This window comes from Macaca fascicularis, chromosome 1, assembly GCF_037993035.2.
Source record: "Macaca fascicularis isolate 582-1 chromosome 1, T2T-MFA8v1.1".
Taxonomy (NCBI): domain Eukaryota; kingdom Metazoa; phylum Chordata; class Mammalia; order Primates; family Cercopithecidae; genus Macaca; species Macaca fascicularis.
Window position 1 is genome coordinate 216,986,910 of NC_088375.1, and position 21,665 is coordinate 217,008,574.

Genomic DNA, 21,665 nt, shown 5'->3' on the forward strand with positions numbered 1-21,665 from the left:
TGAATCTGGCTCTGCCCCTCACTCAGGCAAGTCACACAATCTTTCCAAGCCTCTTTACCTCATCTGTAAAGGTGGAGAATATTATCTTCCAAATGGCCATTTCTGGGATAGTTGAGTATGATGTTATGCGTGAACATGTCTGGCACAGGGTTTGGCACATAGTAGCTGCTCAGTGAATGCTCGCTCCTCCCTCCCTCCTTCCCTCCCTCCCTCCCTTCCTTCTTTCCTTCTTTCCTTCCTCTCTTCCCCCCTCCCTCCCTCCCTCCCTCCCTTCTCATCTTTCTTCCTTCCTTCCCTTCCTCCTTCCTTCTTTCTTTACCTTCCCAAATCCCCCTACCATTGACCATCTAGGACAGTCCCCTCTCCAGGGAGAACATAGAAGGCACACGAAGCCCCCTTGGTCTTCCCACCACCTTGCAATGTTGGCCCCTCCTCCAGATGCCAGCTGTGATGCCACAGTGGTCCATGGAATGGAGAAGGACAATGGACACATTCTCACACCAGAAAGTACTTCCAGAGGCAACTGAGTAGGGCCAGGAAACAAGCCTGGGTCTGGTGTTTGAACCAAACCTCAGGCTCAGGGGAGACAGCATTCATTCATTCAACAAACACATCTTCAGGATCTATGTGCTCAGAGCCAGGCCGGGTGCCAGGGCCGGGGGTGCAGGGATGCTCACCCCCAAGAGTTCTGTTCAGGAGGGAGACTACCCTCAACCATCTCCAGCCCCAGAGGGGGGCTGCTTTCAAAGTGTTGCCCAAAGTGCTGCTGCCAACATGCTTAGGGCACACCTGAGTCTGTGTGTGTGTGTGGTGGGGGGGCTGTGGAGGGAGGATGTGGGTGAGCAGAGACTTGGAGAAAGCCTTATAGGGAGCCAGGGGCTGTGCTAGCTGAGGGCAGATGTCTGCTCTCTGAGCCAAGAAAGGGCGGAAGTTGGGGAGGAGGCAAAGGATGGAGAAGCTAAGGCCAGAAATCTCTGAGCAGGACAAGACTGTAGGGACAGGGGAGACAGTGAGTTCTGGTCTCAAACTGTGTGACCATGGGCATGTCAGTGTCCTCACCTGTGGACTGGGGATATAACACCCACTTGGACAGCAGTGGAGGATGGAGGAAGTCATATCAGCAAACTGGCTACAGCAGCACGCAGCTCACAGTGCACACTTCAAGTCAAAGCTTACTGGCCTGTAAGCACATGGGAAACTGACCTGTCTCATGCCACACCCCTGCGGACTGAATGAAGCCCAGCAATGGGTTAAGGATGGGAGGAAGGCTGAGCTTGCAGCCACAGAATCTGGGTTCCAGTCCAGCCACTGCCTACTGCCATCCTTTCATCTTCCCGGGCCTCATTTTCCCTCATCTGTTCAACGGGTACAAGACCAGCTGTCTCCATGTCTGATGTGAGATCTAAATGGAATAATGGGTGTGGAAGCGTTTTGTCCATTTTCTAGTACTGCCAGCAGGTAGAGAGTTAAGATGTCTAGTCAGGGCCTCTGCTACTTTGATTATCTGAGAAACTTCAGAAAGAAAGAATGTAGTTCCAGGATCAGAACATCTTTGCTGCCAGGAAGTCCATCTGCAAGTCCAGCCTCAATTCCACATGCTATAAGCCTTTTCACACAATTTTCCATAGAAATAAAAAGCCACATGCTCAGCCCTCTTCAAAACCAGGATGCACATGTCGAAAGGCCAGAGGTAACCTAATCACCCAAACAAACAACCTGACTGATCACCTGCTATGTGGAGAAGACTCAACAGTGAGCAGAACCAGATGGGGTCCCTGCCTGCGTGGAGCAGGGTCTAGTGGGTCAGGGGATTGGAAGTTCACAATAAGACTGGCTCCATCTGTACATTTTACTAGCAGGGAACAGCTTGTGTCTCAGACTGCACTCAATGGGCCTCAAGACTCCAGGGAAAGACAGAGGACAGGCGGTGGGATTGGTCATCCCCCAGCCAGAGGGCCATGAACCATCCTCTGTGCATTACCAAGAGTGCACTGACTGGCAACTCCAAGGCTGGCACCGGTCATCACACCTAGGGAGGTTATCACATGCGATCCTTTCCTTGCAAGCCGCAGAAATTGACGCTGGACACTCAAGCCAAAAAAAAGTAACCAATGAGAACACTGTGGAAAAGTCGAGGACCACAAGGACTGGGGCTGCTTCAGCGGGTACTCATCGTTACCATGGTTTACAATAGTAACAAGCATCAGAGCCTACGGGACTAACCAAGAGCTCGGCTTGTAATGCCTGATTCCACCCTCTCAGCACCCTGGGAGGTAGGTCCCATCATTATCAGTCTCAGGAAACCAACAAAGGATGGTTTCCAGGGGGTCCCAATGGCAAGGGGGACATTCTAGTGATTCTCAGTCTTTGTGACAGTCTGCTCAATATTCAGATTCCAGGGCCCACCTTGGGGATGCCTTACCCAGTAGTCTCACTCACCAAGATGTCATGCAATTTGTGTGTTTGGGGGGTGGGGGTGGGTAGGGGTGATTTCCCAAAGCAAATCTAGTACGTGGCCAGGAGATGTAACAAAGACTGGTGGACAAGACAAACACCAAGTTCCTTTCCTGGGAGGGGACTGAAATCTGAGTCTCAGAAAGACCCCACCCCCAATCCACCCCCTGCCCACGACCTGTCTCTCCTGCTATTTTGGGCTGCAATGGTGGCTGAACAGGGCCTACACCTCCAGCCCCATACACACTACCTTTATTTGCTCTGTCCATGGAATCTTGGCCAGGGTTCTCAGTGAACATGGGCCCCCTCCACTCCTGGAGCTCACTGAAAGCATAAAGGTGGGTTCCAGGATCTCACCACCCCAATCTTCCTTGGAATTTCATCCTAAAGAAGGACACCTCCTAGGAAGTGATGTCATGTGTTTTACCACTACTGACATTTATCATTCGAAATGAACAGCTTTGCACCCTCCTACAAGTAGTAAGGGCTGCTGTACTCCCTTTCTAGTGATGAAAAAGCAGCTGTCTCTGGATTGCTTCAGACCTGGTTTTGAAACTCCCAGTTCCTCCACATACAAAAGATCCTGAACCTCCTTTTATTTAAAAAAGAAAAAAGAAGAAGAAAAGAAAAAAGAGGGGAAGGGAACAGGAGTGGATGGGGGAGGAAAGGAGGTGGAGAGGGAGGATGGACAAAACAGACTGTCATTCATCTCTTCGGAAACATGCCCAGCCTCTCGCTGCCCTGGGATGAGGATCACACTCATAGGCCTTGCTCTTTTCAGATGTGCCCTGCCCACAGCAGATGCCTATTCATTCTCTTGGTGATGGCAATAGCTTTCAGGAACACTCCCTCTCCCATCTGTGCAGATGAACACCCTGGATGATTCTATTTCAGTGTGGGTTTGGGAAGGAGTCAGGCATCCAGACAGGAGACTGGACACATCCATGTGGCTGGGGCTCAGGAAATTATCACCAGGAGATAGCGGAGCATGGAGGGAGGAAGCACAGGTCAGGGAGTCAGACAGCCCTGTATCTGAATTCCTGCTTGCCATTTAACGACTCGGTAGCCTTGGCAAAGTTACCTAGCCTCTCTGAGCCTCAGTTTCCTCATCTACAAAATGGGCCTTATTTTACTTCTCAGGGTGCTTGTAAGGATTCTATGAGACAAGAATGATAAACCACATGGCATGATGCCTGGCTCGGTTAGGGCCAGAGAGAGATAATAGCCCCTTCCTCCCTCTAAATGAAGCATCAATTTACCACTGACCTTAAACACCACAGGGGCAGGGGACTCCTCTACCAAGCTCAGAGCCGCTTTCCCAATGCTCAGCACCGTGTCTGGCACATGATATACAATAAGCATTTGTTGGATGCATGAATACATGAATTCCTGGTGGCCTGGGGCTGTAGCAGAGGTGGGCAAGGTGGTAAGCCAGGCTGTCAACTGCCCAGGTTAAATACCTCTGCAAATTCCAGGAAACCCAATTAATAGAACTAACCAGCCTCCTTTTTGTTGGTCTCTGCCTTTGAAGTCACACACTGCTATAAACCAGGCACCTAAGCAAGTCCCCTAAACTCCTCCACCTCCTTCCCCTACTCCCTTCTCTGCCCGTCTTGGGAGAGTGTAGCGAAGTTCAAGTATGTGTGTGACTGACGTTCTGAAATATCAGAGTAGCCAGGCAAATCTGAGGCATCACTCAGATGACGTGGGTCCTTCTCTGTTCACATGCCCTGCCCAAGGGAGTCTTTGTGGCCAGAGAGGGGAGATGTGGAGGACAGAGGAGCCCGGGGCAGAACTAGGAGGGAGAGGGAAGGAGCCTGCGCTTCTGTCGTTAACAAGTCTGAAACCTCTGAACCTCAGTTTCCTAGTCTGTGAAAAGAAGGTCTTAAATCCATCTTGCAGCATGAATGAGGACTGCGAAGCAGCAGCCAGCATCCTGCTTGACACATCGCAGCTGATCCATATAATCGGGGCTACTGAAAAAACAAAACCCCAGCTACGATATTAGCTGCGGAGGAAGGGAGCAGTCCAAGGCTGTGAAAGACTTGTGTGGAAGAAGCGCTCCATGTGGGCCTCATCTCAGCATCCACTAGGGCAGCTCTGCTTTCGGACCTATCATCTTGCTCAAGGTATGGGGAATTTAGGAGGGTGATAATGTTTCCTCCAAACGGGTTCTCCTACTTTAAAGAAAAAGAAAAATACAAAAGTTTCAACACCACCGAAGTGAGTGATCTCCGAGGTCGCTCCAGCTGCAATATTCTCTGCACTTAAAACACGAAAATGAAAAACTCCCATTTGCAGGGTGGTTGGGGGGTGGAAGAGGGGTGGAGTTTATGACTAGGGGCGGGGCCCCGCTGGAGGGGCATGGGCGGGGCAGCCTGCAAGGGATTAGGAGCCTTAATTCCCCCGGTTGGGGCTGGAGAAGAAACCCTACCGCGCCAGAGCCCCCGCCCGGTGGGAAGGGGGCGTGTGAAGGGAGGATAAATATATAAAGTCGTCACACCCGCTCGCGCGCGCACAGCCCCCGCAGTCTCGGCGCTGCGGCTGCGGCGGCCCAGCGGAGACAGCCCTTCCATCCCACCCACCTGCTGACACGCGGCTGCGGAGACAGAGAACCAGAGAACCGGCCGGGCCACCCACCTCCGCCCGCGCAATCCCGGAGACCCCCGGCTGGGGCCGTGGGCTACCCCTAACTGGGGCCGCCCCCACCCTGCTGTCAGCGGAGCGTTTCCCAGGGCTGAACAGCGGCTGAGGAGCACTCCTCCACCCCCAGCCCGGCGCCACTATACAGGCTCCAGTGCAGGACTTCCCAGAAGTGCCCAGGCACAGTTCACGGGGGCTGGAGGAGCTGAAAACGCCCCAGAACACTCCCGGGAGCCCCGAGAAATGTGGGATTCTCCTCTGGAGGGTGTGATTCTGGGAAGTGGGGAGCCAGGGCAAGGACTTCCGGCCCAGCCAGTGCGAGGGGCAGCGGCCTCCTTCCTCCTGCCAGACCCGACTCTCTAGCGTCGGGCACCCTTGCTCTGCCACGCGAATGGGGCAGAACCGGCGAGGGCGCTCTGGCCGTGTCCCTCCCCGAGCAGTGACCGCCAGTACGTTCGTAAAGGCCGGCCCGGGTTGCTCCTTTCCCCGCCCTCCGAGGCAGGTGGCCCTGCAAAGCCGCTGCCAGGTGCACCTCTCTCGGCCACCTCCAGGAAGGGCGCCCTCCTCCGGCACGGCCCGCCTCTTGCGTCTCTCACGGACTCTTCTCGCACCCCGCCCCCCATTCTGGGCACAGACTTGGAAGGAGGAAGGAGGGACCCCACCCTCCTGTGCTCTCCTCTGCGGAGAAGAGAGGGCTTCCGGCGGCCTCGGACCTCCCTCTGCACCCCAGAGGCTCAAAGTTTCCCATTCGCGATCCGGGTCTGCGCTCTTCCTTCATCCTGCGCAGCTGAGCTCGGAGGCCTCGCTGGCTCCCCCGGCCCAGATGCGCTCACCCTCAGCCACGCCAACCCCCGCCTCCCGCAGCCCGCAGAGGCGGGCAAAGGGATCGGAGGCGCCAGGATGCCGGGTCTGCTCTCCGCAGCCCGGCAGCCAGAAGAACGCTGCTCCCGGGTTCCAGGGAGAGCTCGCAGGGTGGGGTCCTGACGGAGCCAGGGTTTCCCACCAAGCCCTTCCCATCAGTCCTCTCCACCACCCTGCCTTGTCTCTCTGTTATGCGCATTCCCAGGAAAAGGGGTGCTTACCTTCGGTCCCCATCCTTCAACCCCCGCTCCCTGCAATGTCCAGGTGAGGGCTCCAGTGCCTTTCAACAAACCCAGTGCCCTCTCGGCGGCGCTGGAACCGGGACCTCCCCCATATAACCTTTCCCTCTAGAGGCATCCGAAGCCGGGAGCCCTCAACCCAAAGTTGAGGGGGTAGATTTTGATCCACTTTGGAAAGTCTCTTGTTCCAAGGATAGGGGAACAAAGTACAGGGTTTGCATTCCTTCTGGGTTACACCAACCCCTCCCCCCTCGCTGTCAGGACTACCTTCCAGGCTCAAATTCTGCAGCTTCTCCTATCAGCAGACCCAGCACTCCCCAAGGACTTCGGGGTAGAAGGAGTTGGGGTAATTTTTAAGGGGGCACCCCTTCCTAGCAGGCACTCTCGGAGCCTAAGCAGGCACCTCCTGCTGGGAGAAGGCTATGGCATAGGACAGAGGTGATGCCCACCTCTATCACCCAGTGGGGCTCGGGGTCGAGACCTTATCGATCATAAAGACGACTTTTTGGCACCTCGCGTCCCCCTCCCCCTCCGAGGCGGAGCCAGGCTCTGACTCCACCCAGGCTGAGGTTGGCACCAGGCTTGGAGGAGGATCCCCGACGCGGACCCTCTAGTCTCGGTGCCCGCGGCTCTTCGCTGGTCCCGCCTCCCTCCCGCCTGGCTTTTAGCCTCGCGTTGGCTCTCCGCTCACTGCGCGAAAAGGTTTCGGCTCTGTCACCATTTAAGACCCACTACGCGGCTGCGCTGGACGGGAGGCCGGCCGCGAACCGCGGACCCTGGGGCTGCGGAGCCACCTCTCGCTGGCTCCGGAGAACCCGCTCAGCTTCAACCTCCTTCCAGCTGGCTTAGTCTAACCCGGGAGCAAGTCCACACGGGACACACACACACACACACACACACACACACACACTGAGCTGCTCACAACTCCCCAGTCCCGGACGCGTCCATACCTCCCTGCACACAAGAACCACACGCTCCATGGCACGCATACACACACTCCCAGGCCCACAAAGCACACGACCCCCAGGCACCTCCACCCCCATCCATCCCAGATAAGCACACTCCTGCCCAAGTCCCGTCTCCTGTGCACACAGAAATAGTAATCCGCTGTCGTACACCCCTAGAGACCTGCACACTCGGGACACGCGTGAAACGCCAAACCTCACATACCCACCCCCTAACACCTCACACCCACAATGACACAAGCTCACACACTTCACATCCTCACCGGGAAGCTGGCACATGTTCACACCCCCCCAACATTCTCTCACACTCTCACACATACACCTTCTCCATGTAACTGACACAGACACTCTAACACCCCTCCAGACACTCGCTCACTCACACACAGATCCCACACCGTCACACACACAGGCGCACACACACTTGCATCTCTAAATACACTCCCGCACCTTCTCCCCACATAGCTCCTTCCCGGACACCCTCACCCAGAGACACAACAAAGACACACGATTGTATACACACACACACACCCTGGCACAAACCCATGAGCGCTCTCCCCAGAGGCGTCCTCCCTCCCTCATCAAGCCAACCAGCTCCACAGACCCGAGGCAGGACCGGTGCTCGTAGCCCGAGCCTCTCGGAGCGACCCCAGCCCGCGCTCTCCCCCGGTGCCCCATCCCCGCGCGCGTTCCCCGCCCAGCACCCGCCAGGCGCCCGCGCACTCACCGCAAGCCAGGTCCAGGATCGCGGCGAGCAGCAGGCAGACGAAGCGGCGGAGGCTCGGGGCGGCTCGCATGGTGCCCGGGAGCTGGCTGCGGTGGCGGGGCGGCGGCGGTGGCGGCGGCGGTGGCGGGTCCCCTCGCCATGGGCTCAGACGCGCTCCTGCCTCCGGCCGCTGGCCGAGGCTGTGGCGGGCAGAGCGGAGCGCCGCGGGGGCGCCCCCATGCCGCCGCGGCCGGGCCGCCCAGGCGCCCGGCTCGACTCAGCTCCGGCTCTGCGAGGCGTAGCAACCCTCGAGCTCTGGGCGTCCTCGGGGCGCGCCGCGGTTCTCGGCTCCCCGGCTGCGCGCGGTGCCCACCGCGGCCCGGAGTCGGATCGGCTGCAGCGCCGGAGTTTGGAGCTGAATCGCGCTCTCTCTGCCTCGCGCTCGCCTCTCCCGGCGGCAAGAGCACCCCGCTCCCCGCGCCCTCCCTCCGTCCCTCCCCCTCTCCCCGCCCCCCGCCCTCCTCGCCCTCCCCTCGCCGCGCTCTCCGCGTATTATACAGACTTTTCTTTAATCCTTTCTGGGCTGTTCGGTTCTCGTCCGCTAAGCCGATTTATTGCAGGGAGAAGGAGAGCTCACCCCTTCCTAACCTCCCCTCTCCCCTCACTCAAAACTGGCTTGCTGCCTCCAGCTTCTTAACCCTTACCCAGGTGACCCAGCAACCCGCCCTGGAAGCTATGCTCTGTCGGATCCCCCTTCCCCTAGCACCCCCGCATCCCCGGGATTACCAGCGCCCTCCCCACTACCCAGTCTGATGAAAGGAGGCAGCCTCCCTCCCGAGAGGGAAAGATGCCATCCTGGGAGCAGGGCAGGCAGGGTGTGGCTCTGGAGTTCTGGCCTTGCCAAAGATGAATGCCCTCATTGGGCAAGATTAAGGGGTTTCCGTGTTCTGAAACTTCCCCAATTACGGCTGCTCCTTCCCCCAGGGACCCACGGAAATGGGGTGTGTTCTGTCTTTTTTCCACATGCTGGGATCCAGCCAGGAATGGGTGAGGAACTGGTTGTTTCCTCCTGGCACAGACCAAGTTTCCACCTTTTTGCCAGACCTGACACCATTTTTCCCCACGTCTGAGAAGAACGGGTTTGGGACTTGTATGTTACCATTACTCTCCCACCAACACACACACACACACGCACACACCATTGAGCCTCAGCCCTGGCGGTGGACCTTGAGGCCTTCTGTGAGGATGAAGCCTGGCGGTGAACCTTGAGGCCTCCTGTGAGGATGAAGCCTGGCGGTGGACCTTGAGGCCTCCTGTGAGGATGAAAGGGAGGGGTACTCTAGCCCTTGGGGGGGGCTGGGGATGTGGTTAGATGAGGAAGTTCAGGAGATAGAATTTCACCATTGGTAGGGACCCAAGAGATTGGCAAGGGCCAGAAAAACCAGGGGCAAAAGTGGCTCAGAACTCAGGTGGGGCCCTTTACCCAGGCCTTCTATGGAGAATCTCCAGCTTCCCTAGCTCTGGCAGGTTTCTGAGTCAGGCTGTTGCATTGTTTACCTACATGGGCAATGGGTACATAGCCAGTTCCATCTCCAGCAGCCCTCTGAGAGCAGTGTGGGGAGTAGGGTGGGCAATGGGTGGTTGCTGGGCTGCCTCTCGGTGAGCTTTGTGCAGAGATGTCCATGAAAGCAAACTGCTCCCTCCGCCTGCCCTCTGGAACCTCACCCCATGGCCTCCCAAGGCAGCCCTGTGGCTCAGCTTGCTCACCCGCCCCAGAAGCAGCGATTTGCATTTATGAAGATCTGAAAGCATACGTTCACCTGACAGGCTTTAGAATGATCCTCTCAGTAAAATAATAACAATGATCATAATAAACCCTTATAAATAGGTGTTTGATTACAGTTTGTCCCTACGTGGGAATTTTTTTTTTTTTTTTTTTTTTTTTGTGAATCAGACTAATTGGTTGCCAGGTTGATTGGACTGCATATGGCTTGAACACTTGGAGCCTTAGGTACTTTCTTCTCCCTTGGGCTGCTGTTCTTTGCTCCCTCTCACGCGCATCCACCCAGATCTCCCCTTCTCCAGGCTGCTGAGGGTCAGCTTGAGGTCACCTCTCCCCCTCGCCTTCTTCTCAGGCTGCAGGGCGCAGTCCCTAACTGCTTCCTCCCCGGCCCTCCCCTCCCCGCTCTGACCCAAGAAAAAGTCAACAAACCCAAAAGTCTATCCCATGTTCTAAGCCCTCTGTGGAAGGGGCTCCCTGGCTGGGGAACAGCATCAAGCTGGAGGGTCCCTTGTGCTTGCCTGAGTTATGCAGGGAAATGCCAAGCATCGCTGTGTGGGCATTCCTACTCCCCGGCCCCAGCTGCAAATCAGCGTGCAGCCAGGCAGGTGGACAACATCAGTTCCTCAGGTAAACCCTGAATGGGTGAGGCTTCCTGGATGCATCCCTGCAGCCCAGCCCTTGGAAATGAGGGCCGGGGAGTAGGTGGGATTCCCGGGTCCCTTAGTGATGTTTCTTCCCAGCCATGGTTCACACCAGCTAGAAAAGAGAGCCAACAGAAGGAGCTAGAAAATGACATCTGAGGATATGCTAGTGAGGAGAAAAGCAGGCCTAACGGCCAAGGGAGGGTTGCTTCCTAGGACCAAGGATTGGGGCTGGTGTGTTGGAGATCTCCTTCAGCCCCAGGACTTCTGAATCACCCCAACTCTCTTTAACATCACCCTGTATTATAATTATTATTATGCCTAGCCAGTGCCTGGCACATGGTGGATCCTCAACAAATACCAGTTGGATGGATGCATGAATGAATGAATGAATGAGGGTAGGTCATTCCGTCTTATCCACTCTGTTCCTCAGCTCCTTGCACAAGCCTGGCACTTGGTAGGCGTCCTGTGGCAGTGAACCTCCTCGGAGCGCCAGGATCACGTGTTCTGACTGGTCCCATCAGAGAGGAGGTGTCTGCTCAGGTGCACGGTTGGTTTTGCCCAAAGGGGCCTGGCGGTGGTGTGCTTGTCTATAGCCATATGGTAACAAGAGTAGCAATACGGCTGCCTTCACAAGTCTCTCCGGGGAAGCCCACTCCTCCAGCTCCCGTTTCATGAGATACAGCTTTGAAGCCTTTCTTTTGTCCCAGAGAAAGACATCTCTGGAGCACTGAGAAGCACAGTTTGCAGAGGGCACAGGGTCGGGTGACTTAGCCAAAGGAAAAGGTCACCCGGGACAGCCCTGGGGCTTTTAATTTGCTTAACGTCCCTTGGCTCCTGTCTCCTAATAGATTGGCAGGGCCTCCACTTTGCAGTCCTGGCACTCAGACCCATGAGTCACGGCAGGACAGGCCTCTTCCTCTGACACTGAGCCTGAGTCCTTGCCTGTTTGCCCCCAGCCTCCCTCTGTCCATAGTGCTGAGCTAGGCTCTCCCAACAGAGGGCGCTACAGCACAAAGCAAATTTCTCCTCTGAGGACCCCAGGGAATAGCCCCAGAGGTCAAAGGGCCCCTCTGTGACCTCTAGTCCCCGCCCTCCCTGCCGGGAAAGGGAAGGGACGCAGCACATGACTGCCTCCCCAAACCTGGCTCCCAAGGGCGTGGGCTCTGCTGGTTTGCAGCAGGACACCCAGTGAGGTTCAATAATAAGAGTCTTAAGTACTTATGAAAGTGACTCTTTGTGCAGTGTGCTAGGAAAGTATTTAATGTATGTAAATTCATTGACACTGCGCAATAATGCATGAGGTAGGTCCCATCATTAGTCCTGTCTTACAGATAGCAAAGCTGAGGCTCAGAGAAGTTAAGCAACTTTCTCAATACAATACAGCCAAGGAATAGGACCAGATTCGAACCCAGAAAGAACTCCAGAACCAGAGTTCTCAAACGCCTTACCTAGACACAGTACACCACACACACACAGGCACACACACACAAGTGTACACACACACAGAGGAACACACACAAATGTACACAGACACGCACGAGTGTACACACATACAGGCACACACATAAGTGTCCACACACAAACACAGACACACACAAGTGTACACACACAAACACAGGCACACACAAGCATACACACATACACACAGGCACACACACATACCCACAAATGCCCACACACAGGCACACACACACAAATGTCCATACACACAGGCACACGTGTGTACACACACACACACGTGTCCACACACATACAGGAACACACACAAATGCCCACACACACACACAGGCGCACACACACACACACGTCCACACACACACACAAATGTCCACACATACCCAGGCACACACACAGACATATGTCCACACCCAAGTGTGCACACACACGTGTCCACACACATACAGGAACACACACATGCGGGTCCACACACACATAGAGGAACACACACACATACAGAAACACACACACACATGTCCACACACACATACACAGGCACACATCTTGGAAGCCAGTATTTGGATATAAAAACTCATGAATCCAGTGTGTTCCACCTCTCTTATCTCATTTAATCCTCCTAGAAGTCCTCTGTGCCAACTTCGTTTATGTCTGGTTTACAGATAAGGAAACTGAGTCTCAGAGAAGTGAAAAGAATTACCCAAGGTGGCCAGGGTAGAGGATACTGTATTCTGGGGACAAGGATCTAGTGTGGGCTTCCCCAGGCAGGCCCTGCTCCAGAGGTCCACATTTCTCTCCCTCTCTATCCTCCTCTCTCCCTCTCTCATCAACCCACTGAGTCCTGCAGGCCTCCGGCTTTCCCATCCTGCACTCTGCCTCTCTGTGCTGGAATTAAACCTCCACCACCTTCCATCACAGTCAGGACAGAGCTTTTTATTGTTTGTTTAAATTAAATGCAACTGAAAGTGACACCTTAACACCAGTGACCCAAATTGATATGGAGTCAGCCACTTGGAATGAAGTCCAATGCTCCGTCCTTAATGAACCTCAGCCCCACCTGGGCTCTCAAGTTCCATCACATATTCCCGGTGGAAGATGTCAGCAGGTGTGCGTGGGAACCTCGAGCTGTGGGCTGGAGAAGGGGCCTCAGCATTATGGGACAGAGAAAAGGACTAGACCCAGGAGGACCATTGTTCCCCAAAATGGGTCCCACTGACCATTTGTTTTGCAGGTTTGTAATAAACATTTCTTGCAAAAGGGTTTCATGGCTAAATATATTCGAGAAATGCTACAAACTCAGCTGTTCTCCACTCAGAAGTTTATAGTTCACGTGAGCCTATGAAAGGTTAGGAGAAGTCCTGCAGTTTTTTTGTGTTTGGGTTGTCCGTGTTCGTTTTCCAGTTTTATTTGGTTGAAGTCCACACTTGTTTGGCCTCAGAACCCTCTTTCCATTAATACCTATTAACATCGTGTGAGCAAGAGCTCTGTGAATCACAGGGTGGAAAATGCCGCTCTGGCCCTGAACAAGCCTCCTGATCTCTTCCTCGATGTCATAGCAGTAGAAATAGTAATAATAATAACAACAACCATTGCCAATTGATGCCATTTATTGAGTGCTTACTATGTGCCAAGTGCTATACTTTGCTTGTACTATTCGTTGAATTCTTTCCAGAATCTTGTGGGTAGTTTCTGTGTTTAGACTATGGAATAAACAAGAATACTGAGACACATAGAAATGCAAGCCCTGGCCTTAGGGCATAGAGTCAATAAGAGGTGAAGCTGTCATTTGAATCCAGATGATCTCTTCTAACTGTTCCCTGCTGCCAGACCCAGCCTCCCCAGTTCATCCTCCTTGCTACCGTTAGAGAGACCTTTCTCCTACACGGTTCTGACCATGTCTGTACCTCAACTCCTCTGCTCTCTATTTTCACAGCACTCTGTATTGTCGAAGGCCCAAGCTCTTTAGTATGCCCCCTTGGCTGCATCCTAAGCCCCCTCTGGTTTTGTCCCTCCTTCCCCTGCTCTCCCTCACCTCATGCTCTGGATCATTCTCTGTCCCTCCAACACTATGGGGCTTTTGTTGCCTCTCTACCTTTGCTGGTCCTGTTCTACCTGCCTGATAGCCATCTCCCCTTCTCCAACCAACAATTCCCACTCATCCATTAAGGCCAAGGTTGATAGCCACGTCTGTTGGGAAGCCTTTCTTTCCCCTCCCTCAGGGTCAGGCGTAACTCGCCTTTCTGATCACAGGACCAGCACCTATAACATTGTTTTATGGATGTCCGGGAATGTGACCAACATAAGCGTAGGAACCACAGCTGATTCATCTCTGTATTGACTGTGTCTGACAGGTGGTAGGTGCTCAAGAAAGTGACTGTTGGATAAATGCAAGGAAGGAAGTTGGTTATGAGAATTACTGGGTCGGTGGATGAATGGATGGGTGGATGGATGTGAGAATGATTGTATGGATGGATATGGGAATCCTTGGATGAATGGATGGATGGATGGGTGAGTGGGCAGATGAGTAATGGTAGGTGGGTGGGTGGGTTGACAGATGGATTAGAGAAAGGATTGTTGGGTGGATAAGGACATGGATGGAAGCATGGATAGATGAACCAAGGTTAGAAAGCATCAGCAAGATTTTTACTTTTTCCTGTATCACTGCATTTGCTAACTGTGAGAGACCTAGACCAACAGATATTAGTCATAGTTAGAAGGTGCCAACAGATGTAGTCAAGTGCACCGGCTTAAAGCATGGGCTCCAGAGTTGGGCTGCCTAGGCTCAAATCCCAGCTTCAGCACTCAAAAAAAAATGATGGTTGGAAGAGAGGAAGGAAGGAAGGAAGGAAGGAAGGAAGGAAGGAAGGAAGGAAGGAAGGAAGGAAAGAAAGGAAGTAGGGAGGGAGGGAGTTAGGAAGGAGGGAAGGAAGAAAGGAAGAAGGAAGGGAGGAAGAGGGGGAAGAGGGAGGAAGGGAAGAGAGGGAGAAGAGGGAGGGAGGAAGGAAGGAAGGAAGGGAGGAAGGAGGGAAGGAAAGAAGGAAGGAAGGGAGGAAGAGAAGGAAGAGGGAGGGAGGGAAGAGAGGGAGAAGAAGGAGGGAGGGAGGAAGGAAGAAACGAAGGAAGGAAAGAAGGAAGGGAGGAAGGAGGGAAGGAAAGAAGGAAGGAAGGGAGGGAGAGAGGGGAGGGGTAGGGAGGGAAGAGAGGGAGAAGAAGGAGGGAGGAAGGAAGGAAAGAAGGAAGGAAGGAAGGAAGGAAGGAAGGAAGGAAGGAAGGAAGGAAGGATGGAAGGAGGGAGGGAAGGAAGGGAGGGAGGGAGGGAGGAAGGAAGGAGGGAGGGAGAGAAGGGAGGAAGGAAGGGAGGAAGGGAGGGAGGGAGGAAGGAAGGAACGGAAGGAGGGAACTTCTGTAAGAACTTGTGAAAATTATTTAACCTTCCTGTGTTTCCATTTCCCCATCTGTAAAATGGGAATGCAGATAAGAGTACCAACCTATCAAGCTGTGCTGATTTATTAAGACAACGCTTCAAATGACATAAGCACCCAATAAACATTAGCTGTAACAACTTTTACCGAAAGCTGAGGCAGCCATATGATGCTGTAATCATCCCACACTGTGGCTCCTTCTTTTTGTCCTTAGCTTCCTACATTCTTAAGTGGAGAGGGGTGGATAAAGACTCCCAGGGTCAAGATCTCAAGAGAGTCAGATGTTGGCCATGACTCCAAATCAAAGGAAAAAGCCAATGAGAACAGAACCTGTGATTCGTTTTTCCTCTGTGGCATTTTCCAGCGTTAGTCAGTCTATTCCTGGCTCTGGACTCTCGTCTCCACATTGTCCAGCCGCCACTGGGATCTTCTGAGGTCACCCTTGGAGCCGCCCCTTTCCTCCTTTCCTTGACAAGCTGCAATATCACACATTGACAACAGGTGGCGCCATCGAATACATGATTTGTTCCATTTTCACAACCTTTCAAGTTCAAGGGCCTATCTATATTCTGTAAAACGAACCAGCTTCCTGTTTTATGAATTCTTTAGGCTTTATTATATTTGCAGTGACTAAGGCTATTACAAAACACAAATACTTAAGCTCCCTAATTAGCCACAATTGTGCAATGGGTCCATAATACTATAGATGAGACCCAAAGCAAGACTGTCGGCTCCCTACACTCTTGGAGGGGCATTTTGTCCCTCCTGCATAACGCAGCAATGCTCTCTTCAGCCAGTTCACCCATGTGTCTTGCCTCCCCAGGTAGTAGTCCATGCTTTGGGAAGTCTGGGCCCATTTCACTTTGTTCCTTATTTTATTATCTTCCACACCACCCCTCTCGAGCCTGGGTCACGTGGTTCTGGAGGAACTCGGAGCAAAGAAGGAAGGTCCAGCTAACCAGGCTCATCACTCAGTTGGGGAATGAAGAGGCATTTGTTACAAAAGTCCTCTGATTAATTACAAACGCCATCCAGTGAAGCCTGACAATTTCCTTAGCCTATTTTCCCTCTTGAGTTTCTAGGCCCTGAAACATTGGAGAAAATCCCCATTTGATTTATAGGACAGGGAAGTGATTTCATTTCTCTGGGCTTCACAGTTTTCATTTGTAAGAGGCAAAGGCTGGGCTGGCTTTCTGAGGCCCCTAACAACCTATGGCTTTTCAGGGCACAAGTCCACCTCCGCTTTCCTTCTCTTCATCTCTTCCTTCCTCTGCCACTATGGAAGCGATTACTCTGCACCTGGCACTGAGCTAGGACTTGGGAGACTGGCTTTCTGCAGGAGGTGAGACCTAAAGCTCTGAAGGATGCCCAAGTTAGCCAGGGAAAGAAAAGCTTCGGGGGCAGAGCTGCATGTGCGATGCCTAACAAAAGCATGCAGCAGACATTGCCTTCCGGGAGACAGCAAGTAGTCCAAGGAACCAGTGGGTGTAGGGGGAGGAGGCTGTGAGGTTAGGCAGGGTTATTGTAGACCACACAGGGCGGTGAATGCTGAAGGATAGCAAAGGAGCAATGAAAACTGCATTGAACAAATGAACGAGATGCACATGCCAGTTTGAGATTTGGTGACTCTTGACATTAGTTCTTCCTGTATTGACCAGTTCCTTCTCAGTCCCAGAAGATGCTTCATCATCCTTGAAGCCTTCACATCTCCACCAGGGTGCTCTTTTTCTTCCTCCTTTCTCTCTCCACTACTGATTGAAGACGGAAGCAATCCCATACCCCAGCCGGTCACCTAACGCTATCTCCCCTCCCTGGCTTCCTTGTGTTGACTTCCACCCACACTCAGCCTCCTGTCCTGCTCTCCATTGACCCTGGCAAGAGGATGATCCTCCAAAGAGGCAGTTGGTGAATCAGATTGGAATATTTCCCTGGAATGAAAGGCTATTGGGAGGCACACAGGGAGAATCACTAACCTTTCAAAGCTATCTTTTCCTGAAAGGAGTGCTAATGGACTGCTAGCCCTGGGAACACAGAGGCATTGTTTACACTTTTAATGTCTTCAAGGGAAGGTGCCTAGGTACTGGGGGCATGGCAGCTGAGAGGCATGGGCTCAGGGGCCCCCAATCCTTAACAGCATTACACCAGGTTCCCTAAACAAGTGGTTCTAATGGATCACTGCTGCCGCTGAGGGCTTTGAAGAACACACGTGTTTATTGGACTGCTCCTCTGGCCCAGGCACTGAGCTGGGTACCAGGGACACAGAAGCAAAAGGACATGGTTTGTGCCCTGAGGAGCACACAGTTGGCAAGTGTTGGTACAGAATCAAGACCACCTGAGCGCCAACATCTCAGGGCAGACAGCCTGTCTCTGCTTACCAGATCTCGTTGCCAGCAGAGCTGTACCCAGTGCCCGGTCCACTTACTTTCTCTTTCCCAGATGCCTCTCTCAGGCTCCTGCCCTCCTGCTGTGTCCCCAGTCGTCACCTCACTCAGGCCTCCACATAAAGGAAGGACAGTTGCGCCTCCCCAGATCTGACATCTGCTCCATTCCTTAGACCTCATCTTCTGTAGAAAGCACCACCCTCAACTATCCACATCCAGGTCACCCGGGTACACCCAGGGTTACAAGCTGATCAGGACACCTCCCTTAAACACCTTCACTGGCTCCCCAGGGCCTGCACACTAGCCAGCATTCCTGGAATGGTTTACAAGGGTCTTCAGCTCCATCCTGGGCTCCCTTCTGCAGCTTTGTTCACATGTTCAGTTCTCAGAGTTCATGAAGCTCTCTCTCTTGATTGCAGACCTTTCTACATACTACCCCCTCTGCCTGAGATAGCCAGCCAAGCTCCCCTCTCTCTCCCATCTCCCCTACCCTGTCCCATGCACCCCACACACATCCTTTAAGCTGGCTAAATTCTGCTCCTGCTCCAGAGCTCAGCTTTCTTTGTCACTAGTTCAGGAAGCCTACATTGGTACATTGGATGCCTTCTCTTGGCTTTTTCAGCCTCTGTGCTTGCACCAGGGGATTAAGACTATAGTGGTCAGATGGGCAAAGTACAGGGCAGGTGTATTAGTCCATTTTGTGTTGCTATAAGGGAACACCTGAGACTGGTAATTTATAAAGAAAGGTTTATTTGGCTCGTGGTTCTGCGGACTGTACAAGCATGGCACTGGCATATGCTCAGCTTCTGGTGAGGCCTCAGGAAGCTCTTACTCATGGTGGAAGGTAGAGGGGAGCAGGAGTGTCACATGGCAAGAGAGGGAGCAAGAGCAAGAGGAGGAGGTGTCAGGCTTTTCTTAACAATCAGATCTCACAGTAACCTAGAGAGGTAGACCTCACTCACCACTGAAGTATCAGGGAGGGCACCAAACATCTCCCATTAGGCCCCATTTCCAACCCTGAAGATCAATTCCAACATGAGATTTGGAAGTGAAAAATATCCAAAATACATCAGGGAGAAAGAAAGGAGAAGGGAGGAAGGGAGAGAGGAAAGGAAGAAAGAAAGCAAGAAAGCAAGCAAGAAAGCAAGAAAACAAGAAGGGAGGGAGGAAGGAAAGAAAGAGGGGAAGGAAAGAAAGAAGAAAGGAAGGAAAGAAAGAGGGAGACAAGGAGGGAGGAAGGAAGAAAGGAAGGGGGGAAGGAAGGGAGGAAAGAACGGAGGAAGGAAGGAAGGAAGGAAGAAGAAAAGGAAGGAAGGATGGATGGAGGGAGGGAGAGAAGGAAGGAAGGAAGAAAGAAAGAAGGGAGGAAGGAAAGAAAGAAGAAAGGAAGGAAAAAAGAGGGAGAAAAGGAGGGAGGAAGGAAGAAAGGAAGAGGGGAAGGAAGGGAGGAAAGAACGGAGGAAGGAAGGAAGGAAGAAGAAAAGGAAGGAAGGATGGATGGAGGGAGGGAGAGAAGGAAGGAAGGAAGAAAGAAAGAAGGGAGGGAGGAAAGAAAGAAGAGAGGAAGGAAAGAAAGAAGAAAGGAAGGAAAAAAGAGGGAGAAAAGGAGGGAGGAAGGAAGAAAGGAAGGGAGGAAAGAACGGAGGAAGGAAGGAAGGAGGGAGAAAGGAAGGGAGAGAGGGACTGGGGAGGGAGAGAGAAAGGGAAAGAATGAGGGAAGGAAAGAAGGAAGGGAGGAAGGAAGGAGGGAGGGAGGGAAGAAAGGAAGGAAGGAAGAAAGGAGGGAGGGAGGAAAGAAGAGAGGAAGGAAAGAAAGAAGAAAGGAAGGAAAGAAAGAGGGAGAGAAGGAGGGAGGGAGGAAGGAAGGGAGGCAGGAAGAGAGGAAAGAAGGGAGGAAGGAAGGAAGGAAGGAAGGAAGGAAGGAAAAGAAAGAAGAAAGGAAAGAAAGAAAGAAGAAAGGAAGGAAAGAAAGAAGAAAAGAAGGAAAGAAAGAGGGAGAGGAGGAAGGAAGGAAGAAAGGAAGGGAGAAAGGAAGGAAAGTAGAAAGGAAAGAGAGAAGGAGGGAGGAAGAAAGAAAGGAAATAAAGAGGGAAGAAAGGAAGGAAAGAAAGAGGGAGAGAAGGAGAGAGGGAGGGAGGGAGGGAGGGAAAAGAGGGCAGGCAGGAGCAGAAGTCTCAATGTACAGCAAGGCTCAGCACTAGAAATCAGAACAAAGTCAAAGAACCATTGAAAGGTTGCCATGGCCAGAAAAGAAGCTCAGCTTCTTCTGAGAATGGCACGTTTCTTACCTACAACTGCCTTGACCAGACAGCAGCAAAGTTGCTGGTCCTCACTCCACGAGGTCTTAACTAACCAACGCCTCCTGGGGCCTTCCTTTAAAGGAAGAAATAGTGCTTGGTGGCACATTGGGTTTTGGAGGGCAGAAGGCTGGAGCCCACATACCTGCAGGCAGCTCCCAGGGCGTGGGGTTCAGGGGTCTGTAAACAGATGGAAGCTGAGGGGCCCATGCACTCCTTTAGCTGGTACCATCCTCCCTGGCAGGACAAGCTCTCCATCCCAGGGAGGCCAAGGGAGTCCCAGGTGCCCAGGGACCCACAGTCTTCCTGGCTTCTACTTCCACGTCCAGCGCTTACTCACCCACATAATTAAATTCCACCTCCCTCCAGCTGCCCCCTTGCAATGTCAGGAGGGACACACGCCTCTCCTTCAGAGCCGCTCCTCGCCTCTGTTCCATAAGCCCCGTATTTCACACCCCGAGTGGCTGCATTTCAGCGGTGGGTGAAGTGGTTTTATTTTTATCGTGCACGCAGGCATATAAATATGTACGAGCAGCTCAGAAGCACTTTAGGGTCTCTCTGGAAGAAAGGCTCGGTATGAGTGTGAGGGAGCATGGTAATTAGTTCATCCGGGGCATGGGCTCTGCTGGGTACGAAAGCACCTCTCCTGGCCTGACAGCTTCCCTGGCCCCATCTCCTGAGAATGATGTCTACCCTGATACACTCCTGAGAACAGGGTGAGGCCTTGGCAAACTTTCCATAACAAAGCTTAAAAACAAAACGAAAGCCAACAAAAGCACCCTGATCTGGGTTCCCATCTTAATTCAGCCACTTCCTGGCTCTGTGACCTTGAATGAGGTCCTTGAATGAGGTCCTTGCCCTCGCTGGACCTTGGTATCTCTGTCTACAAAGTGGAGTTAATTGTGCCTTCCCTGGAAGACTCCCAGTTTTTTTTTTTTTTTTCCCTTAAGGAACAAGTATGATGAAGAATTTGTATATTACTCTGAGAACAGTAATATACAACTGCAAGAGGCCTATCGTTATTCCTCCCCAGTCATTCATTTGGAGCAGGTGAGAGACAGAACAAGGCGGCATCTAGTAATGCAAACAATGGCTGTTCCAGGCATTGCAGGTTTCCTCACCTGTTTTAGAAAGGAGGACAGGAAATAGCATTCATTGACCTCCAGCTCCAGGGCTGGGGGCTTTACATAGATAATCGCATTTGAACATGACAGTAAGGCAGTGCGAGGAGGCATGTTATTCCTGTTTACTGATGAGGAAAACTGAATTTCAGGAAGGGTGAGGACTTAGTGCCAGGTCACAAGGCTATGGAGTGGTCTAGCCCAGGTTTGACCACAGGTGAGGGTGACGCTCTTCTCTAGGTGGCCTGTAGAGTTGCTGTCTCAGCTGCCTGCTTTGCACGAGGGATGGTCTGTGAATTCCAGTCAGGGGTTGCGCCGTCCTGTGCTGAGTCCCCCAAAGCAGCCCCACAGTGACGCTGGCTGAAGAGCAAACATATGGTCTGGAAGCAAGCTCATTACGCCGACACCCCCTCTGAAAGCTGCATCCCAGCAACCCAGGTCCAGCTTTCATCAGGATTGGGCTGGAACAGAGAAAGGATGGCTTTCATCTGCCAGGTCCCCAGAGTCAGAGAGAGATAGAGAGAGGGCGGGGCGGGGGGAGGGGAGAGGAACCAAGGGCTTTGGCGGGGATGTGCCTGGGAAGAAGATGGATTTTAGAGCAATTCCAGCTCTCTGATGGCCAAGGATGGGGGTTAGAGGATGCTGAGCTCCAGTCTCTCAGTTCTTTAACCCACACCCCAGGCTGTGGAAGATCAAG

General features: G+C 52.9%; 1 protein-coding gene across 8 annotated transcripts in view; it reads right to left on the bottom strand.

The window, feature by feature from the left end:
• The window catches only part of IGSF21 (immunoglobin superfamily member 21), a 271,588-nt gene extending 263,290 nt beyond the window's left edge, over positions 1 to 8,298 (bottom strand). For 6 of the 8 annotated variants that reach the window (XM_074028261.1, XM_045379447.2, XM_074028268.1 and 3 more), the window contains exon 1: positions 7,887 to 8,298. Coding sequence is in view for 3 of the 8 variants with exons in the window: in XM_045379455.2 (XP_045235390.2) it covers positions 7,887 to 7,956 (70 nt within the window). In the remaining 5 variants the exon portion in view is untranslated. Of the gene's footprint in view, positions 1 to 6,179; positions 6,256 to 7,886 lie in introns of those variants that run through there. The other 2 variants (XM_045379441.3, XM_074028245.1) reach the window with 1 other exon arrangement.
• Positions 8,299 to 21,665: the final 13,367 nt, after the last annotated feature.